Consider the following 26490-nt stretch of genomic DNA (forward strand, 5'->3'; position numbering starts at 1 on the left):
TTATACTGATCATAGTGAGGTTTGATATTTGCCTAGCCTGTTGACTTTGTTTAGTAGCCAAAGGTATATACACACAGACCTGATTAAAAAAAGCACTTATTTGCATATTTTGTTTTACTGTAGAGAAATATATATATCAACTCCAACAAATCTGTCAGCAAATCCAGAACAATAACAGTTCAGTCATTACTGTCCTAATTTTCCTGCCACAAAAGGCAGTATCATCTGACACAGTTTCTTATATGCAAGAAACACAACAAGTTGCACAAAGAACACGTATGCTCTTCCTTACTTTGCAGCAATGTGAGAAGATCTGACATATGTATTCTTGTGTATATCGAGACCTACTGAGCAGTGCCATGAGGTGGGAGATAACTGTAGCATCCTGTAAACAAGTCAGAGAGCAAAAAAGTATTAATACTGTATTTTGACATAGTTTGTTCATAGTTTGTTACTTAAAAGAGTACTCCTGATTCTGCATTCAGTGTCCTCCCTTCTACTGAAACTCGTATGGACACAGGACAGACTGCAAGACACAAGTGATGGTTCTGAGTCAAATCCTCATGGAAAAAATAAAAAAGTCAATGCAAGCTAGATAGAAAACTTCTGGGATTTGTCTCCAGAAACTTACTTCATGAGAAAACAATAAAAGAATAGGGAAAAAAAAACCATACCAACTGCAAACATGGTCATTGAAAGCGATTACTCCAGGTGTTATCTTAGCATTTTCTTACTTACCTCTTCATTTCAGCTCAGAGCAGAAAAGCGCAGGGAGGGGAACAAGGTTCCAGACTGAACAAGGTACAGTCCACCTTGAATTCTGTGGCACTCGCTTTCTAACTGATTAATATGGGGTAATAATCTCCTTTCTCTTTAAGTCAAAGATAGACACACACACTATAGATGCTATTAGTATGGGCAACACTAGTGACAAAGAATTCCAAATAAATCAGCAAAAGAAAATCATTATACTGAAGTTCCCTTCTGAAAACACATCCAGTTACTTAAGCTCTGTGGTAAATTACAAAACTGCAACATTTTAAAGCTTTCAGTTACTTTTACCAGTACACTTTAGCAGCAGCAACTGCAGTACTATTAAACAAAACACCGGCCATTTTAGTTTGGAAAGATGGAAAACTAAATTACTCCATGAGATAAAGGGTGCTGAACAGAGGAGATGAAAGACTGAATGAGCCTTCCTTTCCAGAGAACTTATGCTATACTGACCCTAAATACAAGTCAGATTTTTTGTTTCACCTGCAGGAGAATGATGAATTGCAACCCTCTGACTAGGGAGAGGTGGATTAAAATTAGAGCAAAATCCTCATGCTCCTTGGCTACTTTTACAGCAACGAAAGTAGCACTAGCCTGCTGGTTTTAATGGCTACAGCTTCAGAGACACACAGTGGTTTATGAAAAGTTTTATTTCCCAATTACTTGGGAAATTTCCAATCGCACTTTTGATATTAGCAAGATACACATGCATAAGTCTCTCCTATTTGTATACGTATTTGAGATTAGGCAAAGCTTTGCAATATTTAGTTTTGTTATTTTTAATATTTTATATCTAAATGTATAAAATTTAGCAGACATATTTTTGAAAGCTTTGCTGCCAACAATCCAGCCTCCTTGTTCTCAACAGAAAACAATAGGACAAGAAAGCCAAGAAACACACTGAGACTAAAACCAACTTCTGTTTCTACTGCTTGTTTCTCAATAACTGGAAAGGATCAACGTGCAACAGCCTCATTTGTCATTTCAGCATCCTATAGAAAGTTACTTACTACGGGCTGGAGTTCTTCCAGGTACACCAGCCATATATCCGTGCTTATTGCAGGCTTATGTGCATAGGAAAAGCAAGGGACAAACTATTCTAAGCAGTATTCTTACCGTCTGGTCAACAGTAGCTCCACCTGACCTTCTGCCTTTACATATATACAAACACAACTATTTCTTTGCAACTTCAGAACCCAAAGGCCTGCAAGGAACTGGTTTGGTTGCAACAGTGGACAATAAATCCACAAGTATGTTGTAACAGCACTCATGGTCATAACCATAACGAAGTGGCTCTTGACTCTCCCCGACAGAGGTAATCCTGCAGTGGTGTGTAAACTAAGTGGGTACTGGGTTTTGGGCATGTGCCAAGCAGAGCAGCAAATTTCCATGAGAAACAAAACAGAAACAGCTAACAAGCCAACCTTGATCTTACAAAGTCATAGCAGGTCCCCAAAACTTCCGAAGTGTCTCCTTTGAGTTAAAGCAAAACAAACTGACAATATACCCAGGATTCCTTTGTGGTTTAACACATTTGACCCATTAAAACAGATTCTTGTCATTTTCTGTAAATGTCAGGCAGCTGAAGCTATCAACCCACATTAATGTTCAACACAACGTACATATATACATGCTAAGAGGCTTATCAGCAATAAAATGCACCTCAGAGAAAACAACCAAGAAGTCAGGAGGGTAGGGGGAAGAGGAAAAAAAAAAAAAAAAAAAAAAAGAGACGCCTCATGAATTAGAGGCAGTAAAGCTTATGTAAAAAGGAGCTTCAAAATGTAGGATACAAGACCTGAAATCTCCTGCAGGGAAATCACTGACTAGGTAATCTGGCTTATTTCAAAAATTGCAACTAGAAGGATGTAAATGCTGGTCTAAAAGCTAAACTCTAATTAAATTGATTGAGATATTGCTCTTGCCAAAGATAAGAGGTACAAGAATTCACAACTAAAGAAATATACGCGGGAGTGAGCCGAGTAGAAAAATCTGCACCAGCTCAGTAATCCTTAGCCAGAGGAGATCCCCAGGAACTAAAAACAATTCAAACTGCTGCTATTAAAGAAGCATAGACACAGTGTTCCCTAATGTTAGCAACATAATGTTTTTCTATCTACGTGATCTAGAAAACCATAGAACATTACAAACTTTGAGGCTGTCAGCAAACAGAACACACATTTGTCCTGCTTTGGTGTCTTCCCCCAAATAGGTGGAGTTCTAATTTACAAACACCCACTAGTATACATTGCTCAATAACTATATTTTGTCCTTACCTTAAATTTGTTTTTCTCTCAGCTAGCCAGGAAATTCTAGATAAGAATTTATAGATGCCAATATCCATACAGGTTCTTAGGGAGAAAAAGAAAGCCAGAAGAGTAGCAACTAATTTGCTGGTGACTAGCTTGCTGCCAGATTTGGCCCTCGCATCAATCAGGTAATTCTTATGGACTGCTCTGTGCAGCAGAGAGATACTGGCAAGTACAGATCTGCATTTCTGTCAGGCAACGAATACAACTCGCACTCATGACCTCACCACCACCAGATGACCAGTGCACATCTGGATACTGAATAATGCTGCCAACTCAGAAATGGTCCTACAAAAGGCTATAGGACTTTCTCTCCTTCCCTCAAGCTGGTAGAAAGGTTTTGCATCTTGGTCTATTTTTAAACTTGAACTGGTGAACTGCTTACGAAAATCACAAGAACAACATTTAGATTATTCTTCATTAACAAAGAAAGCACTTGAAATCTATAAAAAGTGCAAGGCGGCAAGCTTTGTATCAGCAGTCACTGGAAATCAACCTGAAGCTAGGGAAGCAAAGAAGATTTCTGATGCTATCTTTCACAGATTCTACCAGAACATATCCTCCCATATCCTTGGTTTTATCTCCCAAACTATGAATACAAATCTATTGCTTTCATCTTTGAATAAAATACGCAGTTAAACTCTTTTATTCAGCACAGATGAATGTATAACATCTCTCTACCTGTATCTAACACCAGGGAAGGAACTAACAAACTTTTATTTCACATCCTAGCCAGTGACTTCACCATGCAATAGTTCAGTTTCACCTAAAACTTCAACAGGCTTGATCACACAAGTATTTTTGGCTGCAGTTTGATAGATTGGAGAGTTTTGATAAAGACATAAGTAGACAGAAATCGAGCCTCTAACAGTTTGGAAGCTCTACTATAGAGTTATAGAAATGGGAATAGAATGGCACACAGCAATTTGCATAAGATAACATTTTACTGACCAGTGTGGCATCATGGCCCAAGGTTAAGTTCCTGGATAGGAAGGTTTTCACTTTGGATGACAAAAAGCATTTTAATTTAGCATTTATGAGACTGGGCTGTTCTGATACCAAACATTCTGACATGGCACTTTTGGTGTCACTGTGACCCCAGCGATGATGATGTATATATATATATATGATATGAGGGTCAAAGAATCCTTGCAATCAACAAGAGTAAGGGTGCCCTGAAATTCTACCAATAAAGAACTGTATTATTAGTTATTCTGGACTATAAAAGGATACTTTTGAGAAGCGATTCTTTAGAGATATCTTTTATACAATTTCTCATTTTGTTCCGTCAAATCAGAAATGTTGGGGTATGGAAAGGTTAAAATCTCTTTAAAAGTTGCAAGAGTGCTTCCTTAATACTTCTGAGAAAATCATGTTAATTTTGCCCCTTGATTCTGCTAAAATATATCAAAATTCTATAATAATTTTGGTATATTTATCAGAAAAGATTCTAGAAAGAGTAAAAAAATGTGGATATTAGTGACTTCCAAATAAATGCAAATAGTAATTATGTGACAATGAAGCTATATAATTCCTTTTTTTTCATATTAATATATAAGTAACAAAGGATCTTTCTAGCAACCCTAGTAAGCAACATTGAGTCTACATTCATAATTTGCAGTTAAAACTATGAGATATACAAATCCATTAAAAAGTCTGCTAACAAAGACTAGTTCCTGGCAACTTGTGACAAATATCTATGCATCACATGACCTGTAACAAAATTACTGCCCATCCAAACAAAATTAGAGAATTCAGAAAGAGAATTAACAGAGTTGCATTTACCTGCTTGCATCCCAATACCTACCTACTTTCTTAATATTCCTTTTTAACATTACAACAAAATTTGCGAGATCTATTCTTAAAGCATTTCTTTGTAATTATTCTTTTTCCAAATCAGAAAACTGAAATTCTTATATTCAACCAAATAACTTAAATTCAAGCTCTCTAAGCTAGAATTCATCATTTTACAATTCTCATTTTTAGGAAACAGTTCAGATTAGAGAACATTTAGCCTTGCTGCATGGGCTCAGCGGTCACAAACAGAAGGAATGGAGTAAGGCATTACTTTTTTGGTTGGTTTTGGTTGGTTTGTTTCTGTTTTTTAAATGAGATTTCATGTTTATTCTCTTCCAAACCTATTACAAACAGAAAGAAATATTTTCAAGGCCCTTTAAGCAGCTCTCTTTAAAGCACTTGTGTATCCCGGATCTTAAGGGAGAGGTGTCCTGAAACCTCTAGAATGACTGTAACATCCTTGGAGACATTGAGCTGAGCCATATCACCTTGTCTTGGGAATAGTCTTGGCCAAGGTTTGAGAGAAAAGAAATTCTGGGAAAAGTTGCTATCTTAGATACAACTCAGGAACCAACTTTTCAGAAGTCTTCTCCAGAAGTGCTGGACAAGAATGAAAAGCCATTGACAAACTTAGTCTCTTGCCTTTCCAAATAGAACCTGTTAAAGGCAGAACTGGAGAGGCTGCTGAATAAGCCCTTTCATTCATTCAAGATCTGAAGCTATCTGGAATGATGACAGTCTCCCTGGAGCTGTTGTGATCAAAAACAAAGAGGGAGCAGGGTGGCTAAACAAGAACTTTAAGTTCTTCCTGTTATTCTCAATGTCGGAAAAGCAGTGTCTGCCATAAACTGTTGATGAGGTCCATAATTACTACTGTAATTGCAAAAACAACTTCTCAACTGCTGCCTTGTGAAACAGATTGCAGCAGTGGGGTTGTGGCCATACCAAGAGATAAGAAAATTGTCTCTTCTTTTCAAAGGATCTTCATTCATTACTTTTCAAAACAGAGGTTCGGGTATTCCCACAAGAGAAGCAAAAAAGCAGCTGATTTGCAGAAATATAACCTTAAGCAGTCATAAAATATTTAACTTTCAGGCACCCAACTGGAATGGGAGATTGGAAAATGGGTATTACACAGTTGAACCTAAAGAACAAGGACATCCTCACCAGATGATCCTTTCCTGTAGCTATGGTTAATTAAGGGACATCATGTTTGCCTGAATAAGGAACAGGGTGGCTGAGTTCTGATGTCACTGTTGTGCAATAAAGCAAAGGATGAAATAGAAAGTCCAGTATCTTAAGCATATTTCGCCCACAATGTTAGTGGTAATTTATGCTAATACTGGTTCTTTCACAATTCTGCTCATACTCTTCCACTTCGTCTCCCTTCAAGATATCAAGCCTCTCCTACAAATAGGGAGCAATTAGTAGTCTCTATTGAGCGCTGCTCCCCAGGAAGAGGTACGGATTGTTAATGGAGATGATCATCTCAAGCCCTGGCTTTGGATGCTGAGAGCAGGAAGCAGATGCCCCTGCAATTATGAACTCTTAGAGGCCAACCTGGGGAAACCTGGGATCATGAAGTGGAGGCAAAGGAAGGAAGAGAGACACAAAGAGGAAATTCTCAGATCACTCAGGAGACATGCCTTCAGTGGCCACACATACCATCTGCATTGAAGGTTTCCTTGCTGAACAATCAAAAATCAATTGGGAAGAAAAAGATAGTGAACAGTGGAGGACAAAGCTGACTGATTACCTACACACACTAAATACAAGGGTAAGCTGTGAAAAGCTGCAGAAAGACTTCATGAGATGGACTAATTTGAAGATGAAATTCAGAATAGGCATATGGTAAAACTGAGTTCATGGAAAACAACAAGTTTTGCATTCCAGAGTGGCAATAGGTATGTAAATGTAAGGAAGCATTAGAAGAAGAACAGAGAAAAAAATCAGACATGACAGCACTGCATAACAACTAGACAAAAAAAATTATGAAGAAAATCTGTTGAGGACTAGTAACACACAGAAATAGTTTCTGGTCATGACAGAGACCCCCGAACCATAGAGAAAGTATGAAATCAAAGGGCAGCTGTGTCCTTCTCTGCAAGTATCAAGTCTTCCTCAGCAAGCAACAGTCACCCCTTTGAGTGGTGAGATGCTTGGCGTTGTGGACTGCCAATTACCCTCAGAAGCTGGATCTGCTCAGTGACCTCCATCAAGACTGGTGCAAGACTGCTACCCCCTTCCTAGGAGAAAGAGATTGCTTCTACAGAACGGTGTTCAGGCCACAGTCGTCTTCATCCCTTACACTGAGGCAAAGGAAGAGGGAAGAGTGCAAATCCTTCTTTCCCTTCCTTCCAAAAGACAGTCACTGATTTTGGGCAAGGCCTTTTGTGCCTATACTGCCAAGAGGCAGCACTACCTTTCGACAGGGCTCCACTTCAATGGCTCTGCCCAGTCACCTCAACAAGGTCAGCACCAATAGCCTTATTGCTCCCATGCTCCAAGCCGAACTCAAGATTATAGCAGTAGTAGGGAAAGTATTCTATCCTCCTGTCAGTTAAATGTAAACCACACGTATATTAACTAAAAGCAGAGAAATTTTGGAGGTGAATGTCTTCCACATAAAGTGCAAAAGCTAAGCAAGCACCCTCACATCTGGAGTGGGAGGACAGTGTCAGATAAAATTTTAAGTTTCAGAAACCAAAGTTTGACAGTACAGCTGTGATAATGGTATCTGTAAATACCATTTAGAGACAGTTGTTATTTCTGAAGACTGCAAGCAAGCCTAAAAATTTTAGGGTTTTTCTTTATCGGTGTGCTACCTTGTCAACCATCTCATATCAAATATTGCTATAAATATTAGGTGAGCCAGATGTCTTAAACGTAGGTCAGAAATGCTAACATTGCTGGTCAAACAAGTCCTCATTACTACTGCAGACAAGACCTTTCACTCCCACCAACTCTACAAGTTTTGAAAGGACATAACAATCTGCTTACAACTTACTGTGTATAGTAGTTCCTCTGGAGTTACAGGGCTGATGAAAATGGTACGGAGACATCGCAGGCAAGCTTCAATAAACTTCAAATCTGGCAACAGTAATCCTATAAATATAGACAAAATCTACTATTCAGTTTCATTATCTTTGCTTATTTGCGTACTTTAGGAACATTTACTAACAAAGATCCATTAAGGAAAAAGTACCTTGCAATAAGGCTGGGATAATATGGCAGTCTAGTAGGGATTTGACATTATTCTCTGTACCCATTGCAAGGCTTCCGAGGACCACCGCACATTCTGTTCTCAGTTCTGTGCTGGAGGTTTCTTGCTGAAGTAAATACAGCAACCTGGAAATAGAATTATTTTTAGAGGAAAATTCAGATGGAAGAGAACTTTTAAGTGTAGTTTTTAAAAAAAAAAAAATCTGAATCCTGCTAGGTAAAGAAGATGAAGTCCTTAACAGAAAGATGAAGACAGAACAAAAGAGTAAGATGAACACTTTATTGATAAGAACCTTTTTACACTGTGTGTTCCTACGCAGGTTTTACTTGTTGTTATGGTAGAAAGATACCACTTTTTTCTAAAACTGTAGTGCCACAGTACTAATATCCGGAATGAGGTCTTTCAGGATACCAGGAAGATCCCAAATTTCAATTAAAGGAAACGAGTCTGCAGTTTGACGTCAATGGGAAAGGGAACCTCATGCATCTCCCTAACAGCTAGGGACATGACTACCACTATCACGATGGTTGTTATCTTTGGCAGTGATTTCTTCTGAGTCACTGTTGTAAAATAATTCCATCATCAAGCACAAGCATGGGGGCTGAGAGCAATCTGAGTTTTGAACACTGAGTAATGATCATATATGAACATAAAGCCCAGAAAAGTTTCATATGCAGGAAGGCAGCTGAATCGTAGCTAAACAGGATCACTTCAAGCCTAAAAGACATTTGGTCAAAAGCATACCTTGTGTCTCAATCATTTTGAATTCTTTATACAGTATCAAGATACCCAGGAACCCCTTTGAACACATTTTAGATTACACCGGTAGCACCTGAATCACAGCAGAGGTCACCAAACGCTTTCAGTCTAAATTTGAATCACGCAAAGAGCCCAGACAGCAACCAGATTCCTACCTTGCATCCGCACAGATTATCACTTAAATTTATAAACCATGTGAATCTCAAAAGATGAAAACCATTTAACTAAGGGCTCCCATATTGCATACAGGTCTGAGCAAAACTATAACAGGTGGAAGGACTTGGACATTGAGATAGAATTCTCTCTGTATATGTAACATACACAGTCACTTTTCTAGATTCAGTGAGCTAAGACAGAAATATTTTCAATTAAGTAATACTCTGTCTAGTTTGAAAAGGTCTCTCCTAAAGCCAGGCAATATACTGAAGCCTTCTCTAGGCGCAAAAAGGAGCGTGAAGTTAAAATGTACCCCACTGCTGACGGGGACAGAAATAGTTACTCAGGTAAACAGATCCCTGAACAAAATGCCACAAAAGCTGAGTTCCTAAATCAAAGTCAAGGCAGGGGGAGGAGGATGGGGGACCAAACAAAACCAGAAACACAGTAGCTAAATGCAATTTAAGTACATGGGACTGAAAAAGGCCACTAAGGGAAGTGCAAGCAGCCCCACGACAGACAGTAAGACAGAAGAGTACCTTTAACACACGCTCCAAATGTTTTCCACTTACATAAAGCAGAAATTACTTCTTAGAATCCCTTACATTTGAAACCGAATCATTGCTGTTTTCTTTAAACCATTCATTCCACAAACCTAGCAAAGGCAGCCAGGTTCTTTGCCCTCCTGTTTATCTGTTTTATCTGAAGGGCAAATTATTCCTGATGTTTAGAAACCTCTTCTAATGCCTTGTATAAACCTATTCCTGACTAATTCACATCAATTTGGTATTGCACACGTGTTATCCTTTAACTTGTATAATCCTTCTCATATCATACAGTGACCAGCTAATGGTCACTCTTCCTGAGGCACGTTGGCCCAGACTACCCATGTGGCTAGTTTTTACGGACTAAGCTGGGAAATACGTTTCAGAGTGCTGGGGCAAAGAGAACTGGCCAGTAGCATCTGTCCCCTTGCTGCGAGAAAGGCTTTCCTTACACACTGTTACCGACCGCTACTAACTTGGATATATACTAGGCTTCATTTCATAATTATCTGAAGGAGTACCATTACCGAAAAATACCTATTCTTGGATGATTTAAGACCGTCAAGCCCCCCTGCCAACCAAGGAAAAAAACCTCAAATCAAGAATCAAGACTAAACCAATCCTTTCAAATGATTATTTTCTAACAAGCTTAGAAAGCCATTCAGCAAGCTTTTCAGACATGGAACTGTCTGGGGAATACCAGGAGACTCCTCTGATGTAAGTCTTGGTAAGTATGGATCTAATTACTAACTAAACAATGTCAGCAACACTTTCTTTTTTTAATAGTTTTTAATAACCTAGATGCTGATTTAGAAATACAAAAATATTTCCTTCCATTTTCACTATAAAGTCCTGAAAACCTGCTCTGAGATGGATCTTCCCTGTACAGATCACACCTTCTCTGATTATTAAATACTGCGATAAATAATCTTTTCCTCGTATCCAGAAACGTGCAGTCATGTCCTAAACAACTTAAAAAAAAAAAAAAAAAGGAATTTTTACAAAATCCAAAAGAACCCTAAATTCTGAAGGTGGTTCTCTTCCAAAGAAAAGAACTGCTATTTTCTTTCACATTAACACTCTGCACTTGGAACAGATGTTATAGCTATGTTAAAGAGTGAAAATGAAACACATTGAGACTATAATCTATAGTTTTTCTATGTGTTTAACATAGAAATTCCTAACTAAGCTTTATAATTAGTGAAGATAAAAAATTAAGTTCAGATTTTACATATAGTAAGTTTTTGAAATAATATCATCCTTTTCTAGACCTTTAAAAAACACTTGTGTTTCAGATTAGGTTTTCCAGAGCTAGACATCCATATTACAGCATTTTCTGTTTCTTTCTTTAAAAAGAGAGAACTAGCACCAAGTAAAATTGAAAATTAAGTAGTTAGATGACAAACTATAAAATTACAAAAAGTTTCAAGTGAGGAGAACCCATAGGCCTGATAAAGATGAAACTATGCATTAATAAACTACTGTTAAACTTTAAGGACAAAGACCACATCCTTCTATTGTCGCAGAAGACACAGAGATAGCACACTAACATAGATCCTGGACTGGTTTGTTGTTTCCAGGGTCAAGCATAGACAAATTCAGCAAAGATGTTTGTGATGCATTCCTCCCATGTATCAAAAGGATAAAGAGGTAGAAAAATGGCAGGCACATGCAGGGATAAAAGGGAAGGTCATAATTTGGATTTTGGAAATTTAAAAAAAAAATTAAGGTACTTGTTCATAGTCCACATTCTTTAAGAATGCAATGTCCCCGCTTAACTTGGATCCCTTATCTCTGGCCTTATCCCTATCAGCCAGCCATTTGACTTCTACCAAACCCGCAGAAATATTGGAACAAGGCTCTGCTAGAGCCGCCGTAACTCACTTTTGTAGAGCCTGAGAGCTTCAGGAGAAACCAAAAGCCCAGAACAGATACTCTAAAACAGCAAAAAGGTGTTAATGTTCCTGTTGATTCACTCTTCAGCCTGTGATCCCACAGTAAAGCTCATTGTAATGAGACAGGAAATGAAATAAAGCTAATGGAAAGATCTTGCAACAACAGCTTCATGAATATTAATCCAAGGTATGACACTAAGTAGTTTAAAACACAGTATTGGACTTTTTCAACGTTCTAGAAGGCTTCCCTAAGATATTTCCCTCTAATGTTTATATAGAATACTATTTCTTCCATTTGTCCCTACGCTTCTAAGAGCAATTAACTGATTAAAGCCTCTTTCTCAGATGTCAGTAACAGTATCCATATCTGAATGAGGCAGTTAGTAAATCCATCCAAAGAGATGCTTCAATGAACTCCATGAACAACTACGCCTAGAAACCAAAAATAAGGTTAGCTGGAGGCACGACGTACTTTGAACAACTGATAGGGCTTCATCTAGGAAAACCACACAATATTCTAGATAAAGTAGAAAACTCTCAAGGAAAGTAGCAGCTGAACAAATGGTAACTACAGTGGCTTAGCAAGGAAGATAAACAGTTCAGATTTTCCTTTCTTTCAAAGAATATCAAGATGGGTGCGGTGCAGAGCTGTGCACTGTAATACAGACTTTCATGATTTAGACATCAATTCAGTCTGAACACAGACCTCACAGTTACCTAAGTTTAACAGAAATTTACTCTATGACATTCCATCCCACTTACGAGTTGTCACAACAATCTCTCAAGTTCTTAAAATACCTGGGAAGGAGATGAAACTCAGCTGTTAGTAAAAGCACATTTTCAGCACTCATCAAGCCCCATAAGCAGGCAAGTAGAAAAAAAGCTCAGGGTAACAGTTTGAGTTATAGTACCATGAATCTTAAGATACCTTTTATCAAAGTATGTGAATAAATAAGAGCTTTAATTCAATCATGATTATCTGAATATTTATCATTAGTCCCCTCGCAAAAACAGATGAATGCACTATTTCCTGGAAGGTCATGATTTCTTATTCTACCTTTGGAAGGTGCTTGTCTTCCAGTCGATTGCAAGAAGGCCTGAAAACTGTAACATGGAAACATATGTGATAAATACACAGATGAAGGTACTACTGAGGCCTATTACTTACTGTTGGCTTATAGAATACTGAATAAAACATTAATGCATGTGTAGAGGTTGACCTCTGAACACATAGGAAGTCCCAGTGAGCATCAATCCCAAACTGTGAACTGAAGTATGAGAATAGATCAAACAAGATAGGACAACATACAATTTGTTTTTAAAAACTGCTCTTTTTAATGCATTTTAAGCATTACTTTTCAAACAGCATAACAGGAAGCAATCACTGGCCACAAAATTTTCCAAAGCAAGAACTAAGCATCATTTTACAAGTACACAGAATAATTTCTGTAAAATATCTGAAGCGACAAATTAAATAATTGTGGATTCTTACACACAAGGACTCAAAAATATGAGCTATTTTTGACTGCTAGCCAAAGAAATGTATCCTAAACTGAGATGTCATGGTCTCATTTCTGGAAGCAACAAGTCAATTCAAAAATCTCCAAAAGTTAGATCCAAGGGGCATAGGTTATCTGTACTACCAAGCTAAAAAAACCCTAGAAAGTAAAGATAACTGCTTCTGAAAAACTTCATACAAAGCAAATAGTACCTGTCAGGTTTTTAAAAAAAAAAAAAGTCGAGAAATGTGACTGTAGGACTCAGCTTTGAACTATACTATTGAATATGTTCTGACTACTTAAATGTCTGTAAAGGAGACAGTAACACAAACACTCCCCTGACATGTGAATTACAGAGAAAAACACTCTTCTACTCCTACAGTATTACACTGCTGAAAGCATTACAGAAGCAAGCTGCAAAAAAAGCTTTTCCTTCAAGAACAAAGAGTCTCAGCTTACAGCTCTAGTCATTTATTCTAATGTTTAGACATCTTCACTTACATTAAAATTCTATGATTTGTTCTATATACAACACAACTTGCATCCAATCTGATTTTTGTTCATTTACTAAAACCAATGGTGGGACATTATAGTATCTACTGAGCTGTAAGAGGCTGGAATTAAAAAAGAAACACAACATTTTTCATCTAAGAGTAAATAAGGACTATGATCAAGTTTTTCCTCACCTTGCTCTTTAATGACCAGTTTAGTTTGAAAATAACTCTTGCTACATTGAGCTAGTGCAGTCTGATTCACCTTTATAACATGAATACTTTAATTCAGCATATAACATGCTAACCCTCTTCCTAGTCCCTTACTCAAGGTGCTACCAGTTCTCTAAAGCTGTTCACACGCACACACTTTTTGAGTAACTCAAAGGATACTGAAGTTGCTACAGTATGGCCTCTCCTTATTGTCACTAGAAAAAGAAAGCTCACATCCAAGTGCATTAGCACTGTCAAATCTGCAGTCTGCATGAGCTAAATTTATTCCATTTTTCCCCCATCACCACTCCACAAGCCATCTAGCAAAAAATAAATACATCCTTTCTTTGCCGCCATTTATACTAGACTATGTGGGATGAACACACAACCCCTGAAGACTGACAGAAGTAAATTTACACTAACAATACTCAAAGATTTTTAACTTACACAGTGAATTACACTGATTCAGTTTAGTAATATTTTAAAGTGTGACACAGGGTCAAATATTTTATAGGACTAGGTCAGTTGCCTTCATCAAAGTAAGACTATTTTTAAGATGATACAAACTTTTTGTCTTACAAGAAATGTGTTAATAGGCATTAGATAAAGCAACATCTTCATCCAGTCTTGCTTCAACCATCTTACTACCACTTTACTCAAGTCTTATGACTAAGTTCCTTGTCAAACTGTTTGTTCCATTTACCTTTATAAACCACCAACATGCAAACTTTATTCCAAGTCTTCCAGAAATTCCTGTGTGGAAATATTTTTTCCCTGTGAAAACATCAGTGAATCACATAGCCTGTGGCCACTATCTGAAAAGCTACTCTTCATTTAGACAAATCAATTTTAAAAGGTTTTTGTCTGAGAGTGCTAAGCAACCTTAAAACAAAAATTAAGCTACCTTTTGACTTCCCATTCACCTGCATTTTAAAATTCTCCACAGTATACAAAATGGCTACGCTATATTCCCACCCCATCTGACATCACCACCCAACATTCAGTATCTGCACATGAAAGAGGATGTCAAGAATACATTTTTGAATACTTTTTTTACAGATTTGACTCTTACAGCTCCTTAGGAGCAGATATCATACAGCTACTTTTTACATGATGTTTTTAAACCTGCAACTTAAAATTATAATAAAAATACGCAATTTAAAAGGTGTCATTAGAAATACAGCTTATATTAACAGCTTCCTTTTGCCAATAGAAAAGGCACTTCAGAGATAGAGGGCTGCACAGCTTTTAAACAAAAACAGCTCTAACGCAATTCTGCTGACTGCAAATATTTCCCTTGACTCACGTATACTTCATAGCTGGGTTAGAAGAATACCTTGTTCCAGTTATACATAACCCTCATGGTGAGGGTTATTCCTCATAGAGAGACGTATAATTATGTAAAGAGGTCCTGACTCCTGACTTGCTTTCAAGAAAAAAGCAAGGACAACCACAGGAGGCCTATTAGGGCCTCTGTTCTCCACCTCTTTCACCTCTCCAGAGCAAGGGAAGCCTTTAAAAATACCAGCATCGCAGATGAAGCTCCTTCACCTACTGTGCAAACCACTATGTTTAGGCACAGATCCCTACCCTACAGGGTACATGGCACAGAAAATGCCAATGCAAAGCACAGCCAAGAACAGAACAAGGCATCGGTAAACAACTGCACCTTGCCCTCGGAAGGATGTCCAAGAAGCTTGGACAAAACACCTCATTAATGTACATGACAGACCTGGTAATACGGTCCCCAAATGTACCACCTTAGTTCTGGAAAGAAAGCTGAAAACATGTTGGAGATGATGAATGTTTCAAAAGATGTGCATAATTGATAACTAGTAGACTTCTAACACCACCAGCAGTGGCCACGCAGTACAAACTGATCTGAACACCTTACGACTTCTGCAGGGCAGCAGGTCAATTAGGTGGGAACCGAGGATCACAGAACCAGAGGCGTAAGGAATCTTGACAGATCCTCTAGTCACAGACCTCGCTCCAAGGCAGGATCATCAATCATTACATCATTTGAAGTTACTGCCTTGTTTTTCCATACTTCCATTGGTGGAGATTCATCGCATTGTGACCACCAGCAGCCTTTCAGCCTTGCAAAGTGGAGATGTACATACATTTCTCTGTTACTATGGGGCAGCCTTGCTCTCTATGTCTGTGCTCATCTGTCCATTTTTTTTTAAACTCGACAGAACAATACTTGCTTTTTTGTGGAAGTTATTTTTTCTGTAATTATTGAGCTGAAGCAGTTTTCTGTGCCATCACACAAACATCAACACAAGAAGGTAGTATGATCAGAAGCATAGAGGGGTAGTTCTGTGACATAACCCCCTGTCAGAAGAGGAGACCTGTTAAATCAACTTGGCTTTTCACTTGCACTGCCTGGGTCAGAGCCACCAAAGGCACGTTCATTAATCCCAAGGTGACAGAAAAAGCAGAAAAAAAAAAAAGCAAACCACAAAAGCTGCACAACAAAAGTTTTCAGACAAAGGAAGACAAGAAAGTTGCTACTGAGCACTGAGGGATTAGGGACAAGATTAGTCCAGAAATACTAATTTCAGAGAAGAAAGGTGCCAAGTAAAAATAAAGAAAAAAGCTCAAAACACAGGCATGAAGTTTGAAGGCCCGTTTGAACCTGAGTCATCACTTCATCAGATTATGTTTGAAATGGAAGGTAGCATCAGGATAACAAGGTGCTAGTACGTTACATATTCAGCAACCCTTCTCTAAGAAAGAAACCCCAATGTGCAAAAAAACCTCCAACTCCATCTCATGTTTCTGCTGTGTATCCAAATGGTTTCCCACTGAAACAGACCAAGTTGAACAGGTACCAACATGGGAAGGCAAACTGAGATCAGAACTTGAGTAGATCCTAGTATTTTCTGGCTTTGGACACGATCTTGCCAAAAACTACTTTATAAAATATGATCATTGTTATTTTGTGCATCACTAAGCACAGTAGGTCTCTCTTCTGGAGAAGAGATACACAACACACTTTCTTCTGCAGTTAAGAGACATCTTGTGCCAAAACAATTCATATAATGACAACCTATGGCTTTGTTAGACCAATCAAACCAACTCTTCTTGGGAAATATTAGTATCTGGTTTTAAAACATTTTTGTTCCCCAGAATATCTGACCAAGTGAAACTTAACAGATTCCCAGCCTTCTGTAAAATGCAATTTCACTACTCCATAAAAGACTTTGATTCCTTCATTGATAAGTATTTAAAATCTAGGGAAAAAAAAATCCGATACTTAAAATTGGCATGGATTTTTTGGAGCTTAAATTATTTATGCCTTTTTTTGTTGTTGTTGTTCCCAGCTTTATTTCTGAACACTGTCCATTCCTTTTAGAAACAAAGATCCTACCACACATATTAATACAGGTTATCTGGTATATCAAAGTCCAGCTTATCATCCAAAACACAAAAAATAATAATATTGTCAGCTTCATATCTGTCACTTCATTAACATTTCTAGAGTCTAGATCTCAAACTAGAAATCTTTCTTCACATGTCTACAGGAGTCACTGCAAGCATGCTGTATCCCCTCATGCTTAAGAATGGTTCAGGGTTTTATTCACTCTAACAAATGGTGTTGCATGGACAAGTTAGACGGGAAGGAGTTGCCATCTCCTTTCCGTAAAAGGCATAGATCCCCCACGATGAGGTTTCTTTTCCCTCTTCCATTTCATAAAAGTAACTGGCTGCTCCCTTTTCCTCATAGGAAAGTGTGTGGTGAATCTAGAAATCCCCCAAAGGTGCGGTTTTTCATATTTTTATTACTGTATCAAATCCTGGGTTCATATGATTCATCAAAACTGGCAACTCTGAAATATTTTCATCCTTTATCAAGAAAAACAATCCCCGGTTACTAAGGATTTTTTACCTTTTTTTAAATTATTTAACAAAGAAACTGAGAAAATAAACAACATAAAAAAATAGTCAACAGCAGACATCATTTACCATCAGTCACTCAGATAATAGAGGAAAAAAACACATAGAGGTTAAGTATTTCTCATACAAGTTTCCACTATTCATTGGCCCTTTCCACTTCACAATAACAGAACTTTTCCAGCAAGAGAACTCTTTTTTTGATGGCTACCTTAAGATTAGAAACTAGAAAACATTCAAAAAATTATCTGCTGTCATTCCTAAATCCAATCACATCCGTCTAGTAACTCAGCCTTAGACTGTGATGAAAACTGATGGCTAAGTTTGTTCTCTGAAATGGTTCAACGGCTTTACTGCCCCAGGTACAAAGAAGAAAAAGTCATGTCAGATCTATGCAAGGTAACTCCTGATGCCTTACTGTGCTGTTCCTTCTTTACCAAAATTCAGTATCAGATTCATGGATCAGTGCATACCTCCAAAGGTGGGTTAGAGTATCTCTAAAACCATTTTGGGATAGCACTGGGTTCAATACTGCTATATCTAATCCTAACCAGCCAGTAATTGGAGACTGGCATGACCGTGTGCATGAAGCACAACCTGTATTTGCACAAATACAACTTTCATGCTTAATTTCAGCACATAAAGTTATAAATTAAGACTTTCAATGAAACATACCCTTACTTATAAGGGAGTGTTTCCTTATACTAGCTAATGATGGATTTAGAGCTGAGTACTCAGGCAAGTGCTAATACATCCTGTCTGTACAGGAGATGGTTCTGTCAAGTATGGCCAGCCCTTTAGGAGTACCATTATAAAAGACACTAATTAAAGAACTTCTAGAGTGAGTGCCTGAATTCAAGAATAACCCCAAGGAAAAACTAGACATATAAAGGCAGTTCTTCATTAAATCAGACTGCAGAATCACAGAATAGATGATGTTGGAAGGGACCTCTGGAGGTCATCTAGTCCAACCTGCTGCTCAAAGCAGGATCAGCTAGAGAGGGTTGCTCAATATTCTAGCCATGAGGCCAAGCCTCCCAGGGCACAAACTAACAGACATACTTTCTTGGTGTTAAAGTCATACCTGCTACATGCACAAACTTCTTTATTCCTAAATACCCAAACATAAGGAGTTAGTCGCTTTTCTACTTAAACAGTAAATTAATTGTTTAGCTGAGAACTTTATCTGACATTTATCTGAGTAAGTCCAAGAAAATTTGAAAGCAACAGGGTGGTTTTTTCACCCTGCAGTCCTGTAACTGCTCTCACAACAGTCAGCATCCTAGTATTATTCAATATGTAGGGGTGCTCTTCTGCTAAGTTCTATGCAGGATTAACTATCAACAACATGGGTCAGCTACAAATTTGTAATACCATGCATTTAAACAGAGAATTGATCAGGATACTGGTGAGCTATGCAAAACCATCCTGCCAAAGTTTTCTTTTTAAATCTCAAAACAAAAGGAACACACACTCAAACATTTCAAACACTATCACAGATATGTTAATTCCTCTACTTATTTATCAGTACATCAGTTTTATTTTTGCCAGTATTTGCCAGCCAATACTGCACACAAAATCTTCTTTACAGATACTTTTCTGGTGTTTAATGTAGATGCTAGCCCGTATAAAATCCTTTTCCTTTGCTGACAGACTTTGGGATGTAACAGAACCTTCCAGTTAATGGAGATATCTTCTCATTTTATTAGTAGGTTACACAGTTATCAAAGCAGCAGTCTTATTTTTCTGGCAAACTCTAAAAGAACACTGCCCAAAGGAATCTGATTATATTTAACAACAAATTGAAACACAAAATTTCATGGGTGTGCAGGTTGGTGTTTTCATGGCCCTAAAAACAAGTTAAAACCCCAAATTTTTACTACTTTTCACTTCCACGGACAACCTAACAGTATGCTTCATAGAACTCAAATTTCAAATGATGGAACAGATAGAGTTCATCAGCTGTCTACATGTCATTTAAAATGTGCTACAAAGAAATTAAAAACCAAAAACCCCCAACAGTTAAACAGGATTTCTAATAAATTACTTAGGGAAAGGTAAAAATTAGCTGTATAAAGTTCTTTGAGGTGCACCTACCTAGAGATAGGCCTTTAGCTTTGGGAAGAGGTACACTACCATGTATACAGCTCCAAACACCTGACTTCATGCCTTAAGACTTTGAAGAACAATCAGCTGGAAATTCAAAAGTCATTTTTGGTAAGCGACCAGAACAATTTAGTGTTTTTGTTAAAGGTCTTGGATGGTTAGGTTTAAGATTTGTTTTAAAAATACCTCTGCATTCATTTTAGAGCAAAGGAATAACTGAAGCTCTTAATAAGAGACTAGCTCTGAAGTGGATTAGACTTTAAATATTAAACTCCCAATAACGATTACATAAGCAACAACTTGATTCAGCTAACATTTTTGACAAAATGGCACAGGTCAGAGCTTTACCAGGTAACCACAACATAGAGGAAGACAAAGCTATGCTCTGATGACTGGAATTTAACATTTCCTTCGCTACGCTCTGCCATCCACCAGATGAAGGAAGAGGAAGAGAAAGAGAGGAAATATATCATAGGCTTGAAAGGCCTCACTGTTGATCAGATTACAACCCACTGGATGTCGTATCTTTCAGGGTACCAGAAAGTGGTCCACAGACTTGCAAAACAGAGTTATCGAGAACTTACATGTTCATTTCATTGAATGTTTTTCTTTTCCAATCCCATCTTTGTAAGCCAGAGGCTTTAGACTGTTTACTGCAGAATTCAGAAAGAGCTTAAGAGCAGTAACTTTTGCCTACAACAGAACCAAACCTATTCACTAATTCAGTGGCTTTAAAATGTAGATGCGGAGTTTGTGGGAAAGCATATAAAGGAGGCCTCAAGGTACCAAGGAGTGGGGAGGGAAAGACTACTTAGCTTCTGATGTTATGTCAAAGAACGGCAAGATATCTGGGTGGCCCTGGTAACTGCTTTAATGAGAGTCTTTAGTTCGCCTATGCCTTAGGTGTTATTAAGTGGCAATGAATACGATGACAATACGATTGTCAGCCTGGACTCTACAGTAAACAAGCGTTATTTCTATCCTCTATTACAAACTCCACCAGAAAGGGGCTTTGATTACAACTCAGAGGATTGGGAGCCAGAAGTCCTATCAAGATGACTTAGAAAAGAACATCTGAACTGATGACTCAATCTTTTTCCTGATATTTAGGAGGTAAGAGCAACTGACAAAAAGCTTTAAATACTGAACTTGGACTCAGAAGACGTGTCTGACATGTTGATAGGCACACGAGTTGCAGTATTTGTTCTTATAACACTGTCAAGTGAAGGAGCACACCAATAATTACTACAGAGTTCCTCATTCTCTGCTAGCACTTATGTTGGGTATAAGGAAAAAAAACTAGAAAATTGAAGGCCAGTAATAGTAGTAAGCCATTTTTAGGCAAGGCTGACTTTCTGTGTGAAGTTGGTCTGCCACTGAAAGAACTTGGTATTACAGCATTAAAATACCTTTTCCCCCCCTGAACTTTAGAAATTTTATTTTCTGGCACTGCTACTAAAATTAACAGTTTCAAAAAGTAAAACTGCTGCAGTCCTGCCAAAGATGCCCGAGGAGGCCAGCATTTCATGAGAATCACAGAATACATAGAATGTAATGGACTGACTCTCATTCTGTAGAGAGGAAGAGATATAAAAAATCGTTTCTTAAGAAACAAAATCCACATACAGGCTGGCTACATTTATATTCTTAACATCTAGGACCATGTTTGTGTACGCATTTGTATAGTTCTCAACACTTCTTAGTTCTTAAGTCCAGACATGACAATTCTGCAAGCTTCCTTCAATCAACTTTGTTTTTCTTAGCACTCCCTTCAGAACAAGTGGTCAAGAAGTGACCATAGGTCAGACCAAACTTCAAAGGGACAAAACAAATTCATTTACATTATAGATATATCTCCCTTTCTAAAGATGACACCACTAAGCAGTCAGCTCATGGACTCAGGAGGCCACTGCCTAGAAATGACAGCAATTCAGCCATTCTGTCACAGTATTTTCTTCCTGTATGGACATCTTCAAAGGACTTTTCATTTCTTTCCAACCAAGTACCAGTCTAGTATTTTAAAATAATAGGGTTACTTCATACCTACCAGTAGTATTTGGCCCAATTTAAAAAAATATACTTTCTAAACTTGTTTCCAAACCTCCTATGAGCCTGTTCTAATATCTAAACATACTGGGGTGGGTTTTTTTTCCACTAAGTGACAGAATTCTGAAAGGGTTCTTCGGGTCTCTTCTGAAAGCTTGCTGGAAGAATACTTGGGGAAGAAGAGAGAAGTAAGAAATGAGTAAACAAGAAGTTGAACCCTAGGACAAAGCAGCAGCAGCAGCATTCTAACAATCCTCATGCCATTACAGAAAAGAATCAACGTCCCTTGGGAAACTGCAATCTAAATGTGTGAAAATAAAACTGTTCTCAACTTTGCAGAGGAGACTTAAAACAAAGAATGGTAGCTTGCTTACTCCTATTCTTATTGAGGGAGAGGTTTGACTTTGCAGATTGGAATTCCAAAGGTTCTAACAGCTTCAACAACAATTTCACAAACTAGAAGGCATGTCAAAAAAGCCAATGAATTCCCACCACTTCATTAGAGAGGACAACAGAAGGAGTTCTCTAATCCAAATGATCTATGATCTATTAAAGTCTGTCTGTAACACCTTGAGGACATTCTAAAGTCTTCAGAAAGGCACTTGGGGGTAGATGATGCCACTTAAGTTTTAGCCAGTGAGAATTGTCTTTTCCCACAATAACCCAGCCAATTTACCTTCATCTGTACCTGCAGTCTGAAAAGGTTTGACATTAGATTTCCTGTCATTTGAGGACAACTTGTGAGGACAAGCATGATAGTTTACCTTTTAAGATTTTCCAAACCCAGTCATTTATTTGCAGTTATAGGTTAACCATAAAATTTACTTGGACAGCCAGAAGGCATTAACAACAGGAAAAAAAAAATAATTGTATTTTCATTAATGGCAGAGAACAGGTAACAGCAGAGAGCAGGGTAACTGAAGGAACACGAAGTCCTACAAAATTTAAGAACAGGTAGATTCTAAATTTGCAAGTTGGAGATCTTGTCGCTTTTGAAATGGGAACCACAAGAATCAACAGTAGTCGCAAGAATCCCTTAGGGCCTGTTGCTGAAAAAATTCCTTAAACTTTGCATAGTCTTCAACAACTGTCCACTTCGATCTTTTCATCTCATGTGAAGTCTTCTCTTCACCTGTTTATATTTGGTCAAAATGGAAGATAATTCAGCAGGTATTGTAGAGGGGGTTTCCCCACAGCTCATCCTAGAGAATTTAAAGGACTAGCCTTGACACAAATTCAATCTGTAAATGAGAAGATATTCCCTGCAAATAAAACACATTTTTTGACAAGCCAGAAGCAGCTCTCTCAAGCAGGACGGTTTGGGACCTAGTTGCCATTTAAATGGAAAAGGATCATAGGTGGGTCTCACACTGCTAGCACAAGTAATGCAGTGCTCAATGTTTTCCTTCTCCATTGCTGCAAATTCTGGCTGAAAGAAAGCTGGAGGAGAAGTGAAATGAAAGCTGCAGTGAGCAATCCAGTAGCTTAAGTTACCTGTTAAATTTGTACTAGTGGAATCAGGATCCAGAAAATGTTAACATCAGCTGAAGCAGTAATTCAGCAATAAAGTATGATCAATAATTTTTTAATCCTCTGAAGCAGGTGGAGAAGACAAGCAAGTTATCTCAGATTTTTTTTAATATTTTTAAATTATATTTTTAACATAACCTTACACATTTTCACTTGTGAACTCACCAGGCAATTGGCTTAAGATACAACCACTTTCATCCATCATTAATATCATCAATGTCAGAAATTAAGATTTCATTCCTGAGCTGATAAAGTTTATTAAAAATCACCAAGACTACTTTAGAGAATTCTATGAAATTCTAAATTAAAAGCATTACTCATCAGCCTGGTCCATAATACATGAGTTTAACAGATATTTCAAGTGTCTCTCAGTTACATTAAAGTATGCAGTCAACTACATAGTTAAAATAAAAAAGTGCCTGTGATCTAAGGATCATTATTCCAGACCTGTTGTGAATCAGTGAAAAGGAGAGTAGCAAAGGACATACCTTGGAACTGCTCCCAAAACAATCAAGTTGGCTTTTTGTTTGTTGTTTCCAATTACAGCATTTTTCATATCTCTGTAAATCCAGAAAGAAAAACAAACCCTGGTAAATTATGCTGAGGTACTGAGGGCTCAATCTATAGAATTTACTATTTCCATGAAGGCTTATCAAGCAGTCTTCCACATGTCCACACTGCGCCTACAGGACTGAGTAGTGCTTCAGGGCACAGCTTCTACAGCCCACAGATAAATACCCCAAAGCTCTGGGATTCCGTTACATCCCAGCTGATGCAAGCAAGGAAAAACCCGAACTATCTCACACGCACGCCAGACATGAAGTCTCATTATTGAGGAAAACTAGATATACTGGTTCTTTGTGCCCATATATTCACTAGACTTCTAAAAGAAAAAAAACAAACACACACTATTGGTTCGGAAATCAAATGTTGGTAATTTAAAGTATTAACTGAATATTCAACCCGGTGCAGGAAAAGACAAGCTGGGGAAACAAAAAAGAAAACAAAACAAACAAACAAAAAAGGAATAAGGAACTATCACCAGTCTCCAGAGACCAGGCTTTCACTCTCCTCTTCACCACAGGCTTCCTTTTATGAATTTCAGCAGAACACCTAAACATCTGTATGTCAAAATCCCAGGAATAAAGCGGAAACAAAAGCATTTTCCTATCTGAGAGTTACTGCAAGATTAAATACATTAAAGGCATTCGTACTATGGTAAAGGAACAAGGGAAGCATTTTGGAAAGAGGACCCTGGCTGCAAACACTAAGAAGTCCTATGAAAATATATGATTTGATACCTTATTGTTCAGAAAATTGCTACTGTATCCTAAAAACCATCACCACCTTTAAGATATGAACATATGTGAACATCCAGAGAATTTGAAAGCAAGCTAGCAACTTATGATCAGTTTCAGAAAATCAAGATGACCCATTCCTAGGAAACTTTCTAGTTTTAGGGACCTTTATAAGAGCAGAGAACAAAACCAGTCCAAATTCAAATAATTCTTTATCAACAAAAAACCAAAACTAGGTTGATTAGTAGTTGCAAAATTGATAAATTAATCACTGGCTAACTGTGCCCGTAATTCATTCAAATAATTTAGGAGCTTTAGTGGTTGCTTTAAGTTAGCATATTTTCTTGCCGCTGGATCACTTTCACCTGCTATCTGCAAACGTAAAGAGATTGAGAGTAGTCCTGTTCTTTAAGATCCACCCTGGCCTGCAAGAACAGTACACAGTCCTTACGTACCTACTAAATATGCAAATTCCACTGCAATAAGCAGGTGTCCCAAGTGTTAAATTCACTTCATTAGAGTTATTAAAAAAAAAAAAAAAAACCACACAAGACCAAAAACCTTCTCAGCCAAGGCAGGCAATACCTGGACTGGCACAAACAGAATGTCTATAAACCTCAATTAGCAAAAAGTAATTGCCTGTTCTTCCTGAAGTATTTCTCCATGTGACTCACTCTCCTGTTGCATACAGTTACCTGGCCACAGAAGAGCACTTGAGGAATTTTAAGCAAATGGAGACTGTCTAATTTCTCAAGTTTGGCTAGTGATCTTGGAGCTCCAATGAGGGAGCAGCATTAAAAGCAGCTGAACACTGAACTGCTGTTCTGTATCTCAACACAGGCAGGATCAGGAAGCCATCTGACTTGTCAACTGAGCCATTACTTAACAGGAATCTGCCTACCCAGCACACAGTTTTACACAGCTGAGTATCAGCAGAAAGAGTTGGACCTTTCTGTTATATCTCCCATAAGTTTGGTAACTATACACCACAAGACAGGAGGTGGAAGAGAAAGAGTAAGATCAGAAGACAGGCTAAGCTGGAAGCCCAAGAAAATTTAAGGAATAGACTTGAAGATTTCACTAAACTCAGAAACAGTACTTCAGTGGTTTCTATGCTGAATGCTTGATGTGAAAGTACCCCGGTCATGTTTAAAGGTTTTTAAGAGTCAGTCCAAAACAGTGGCAGAAGCAATGATCAGATGTCTCAAAGGAATGGAAACTGTAACAACAGATGTGCTAGGTTCAGGTACTAAATTGCTCAGGCCACTCTAGGACTTCTAAAAAGGCTACTGCTCCCTGTTATCCTTAGGCACCAGCTCTCAGAGTCATCAGAAAGGCTGCATCATATCACGTATCTGAAGTCATCTTGAGAACCTAAAGAGAAGGCACTTCCCAAGCACTCTGAAGAATTAACAAACAGATTTTGGTGACATTTTAATGCTCTGCTCAGGTGATTTTACACGTTATTTTGTGTTTAAAAAAAAAAAAACAACAAAACCAAAACAACACACCATCAAAAACTTTTGTGACTCCTGCACCAACTCCACAATAGAATGGCTTGCTGACCTTATAACCATTTAATATATACTAAGTACTGCCTGTTAGAATTTAATTTAGAGACCCTTTCGGAAGTGGCAGGAACATGATCAAGTTCTATAACACTCAAATTGAGAGGTTTAGTGATGTCACAGTCCTGATCTGTAAATGATTCAGATGAGTTTCTCCATCCTAGTTCATAAAGTTCCTCAGAAAGGTCATGGCAGATAAACAAGAAATACATCACAAGCTTGAGATTTCTGTCAAATCCAACACATGTACATTCGACCACTTCAACCTGCAAGCAAGTAAAATACCTTCAAATTAGTAAGGTGACCAAAAACTGCCAGAGATCAGACTCAAAGATCACCATGTTTGTGTGCATTATCCCAAGTTCCATGCCACACTTATCT

The 26490-nt window shown here is 37.9% G+C and overlaps 1 protein-coding gene across 10 annotated transcripts in view; it reads right to left on the reverse strand.

Annotated features, from left to right (window-relative positions):
• The window catches only part of ARMC8 (armadillo repeat containing 8), a 77220-nt gene that overhangs the window by 33301 nt on the left and 17429 nt on the right, over positions 1–26490 (reverse strand). For 7 of the 10 annotated variants that reach the window (XR_008578299.1, XM_054835612.1, XM_054835610.1 and 4 more), the window contains 4 exons: positions 23732–23803; positions 8086–8228; positions 7888–7985; positions 293–385 (listed from right to left, as the gene is read on the reverse strand). Coding sequence is in view for 9 of the 10 variants with exons in the window: in XM_054835610.1 (XP_054691585.1) it covers positions 293–385; positions 7888–7985; positions 8086–8228; positions 23732–23803 (406 nt within the window). In the remaining variant the exon portion in view is untranslated. The remainder of the gene's footprint in view (positions 1–292; positions 386–7887; positions 7986–8085; positions 8229–23731; positions 23804–26490) is intronic. The other 3 variants (XM_054835611.1, XM_054835616.1, XM_054835617.1) reach the window with 1 other exon arrangement.

Source organism: Grus americana, chromosome 9 (genome assembly GCF_028858705.1).
Source record: "Grus americana isolate bGruAme1 chromosome 9, bGruAme1.mat, whole genome shotgun sequence".
Classification (NCBI taxonomy): domain Eukaryota; kingdom Metazoa; phylum Chordata; class Aves; order Gruiformes; family Gruidae; genus Grus; species Grus americana.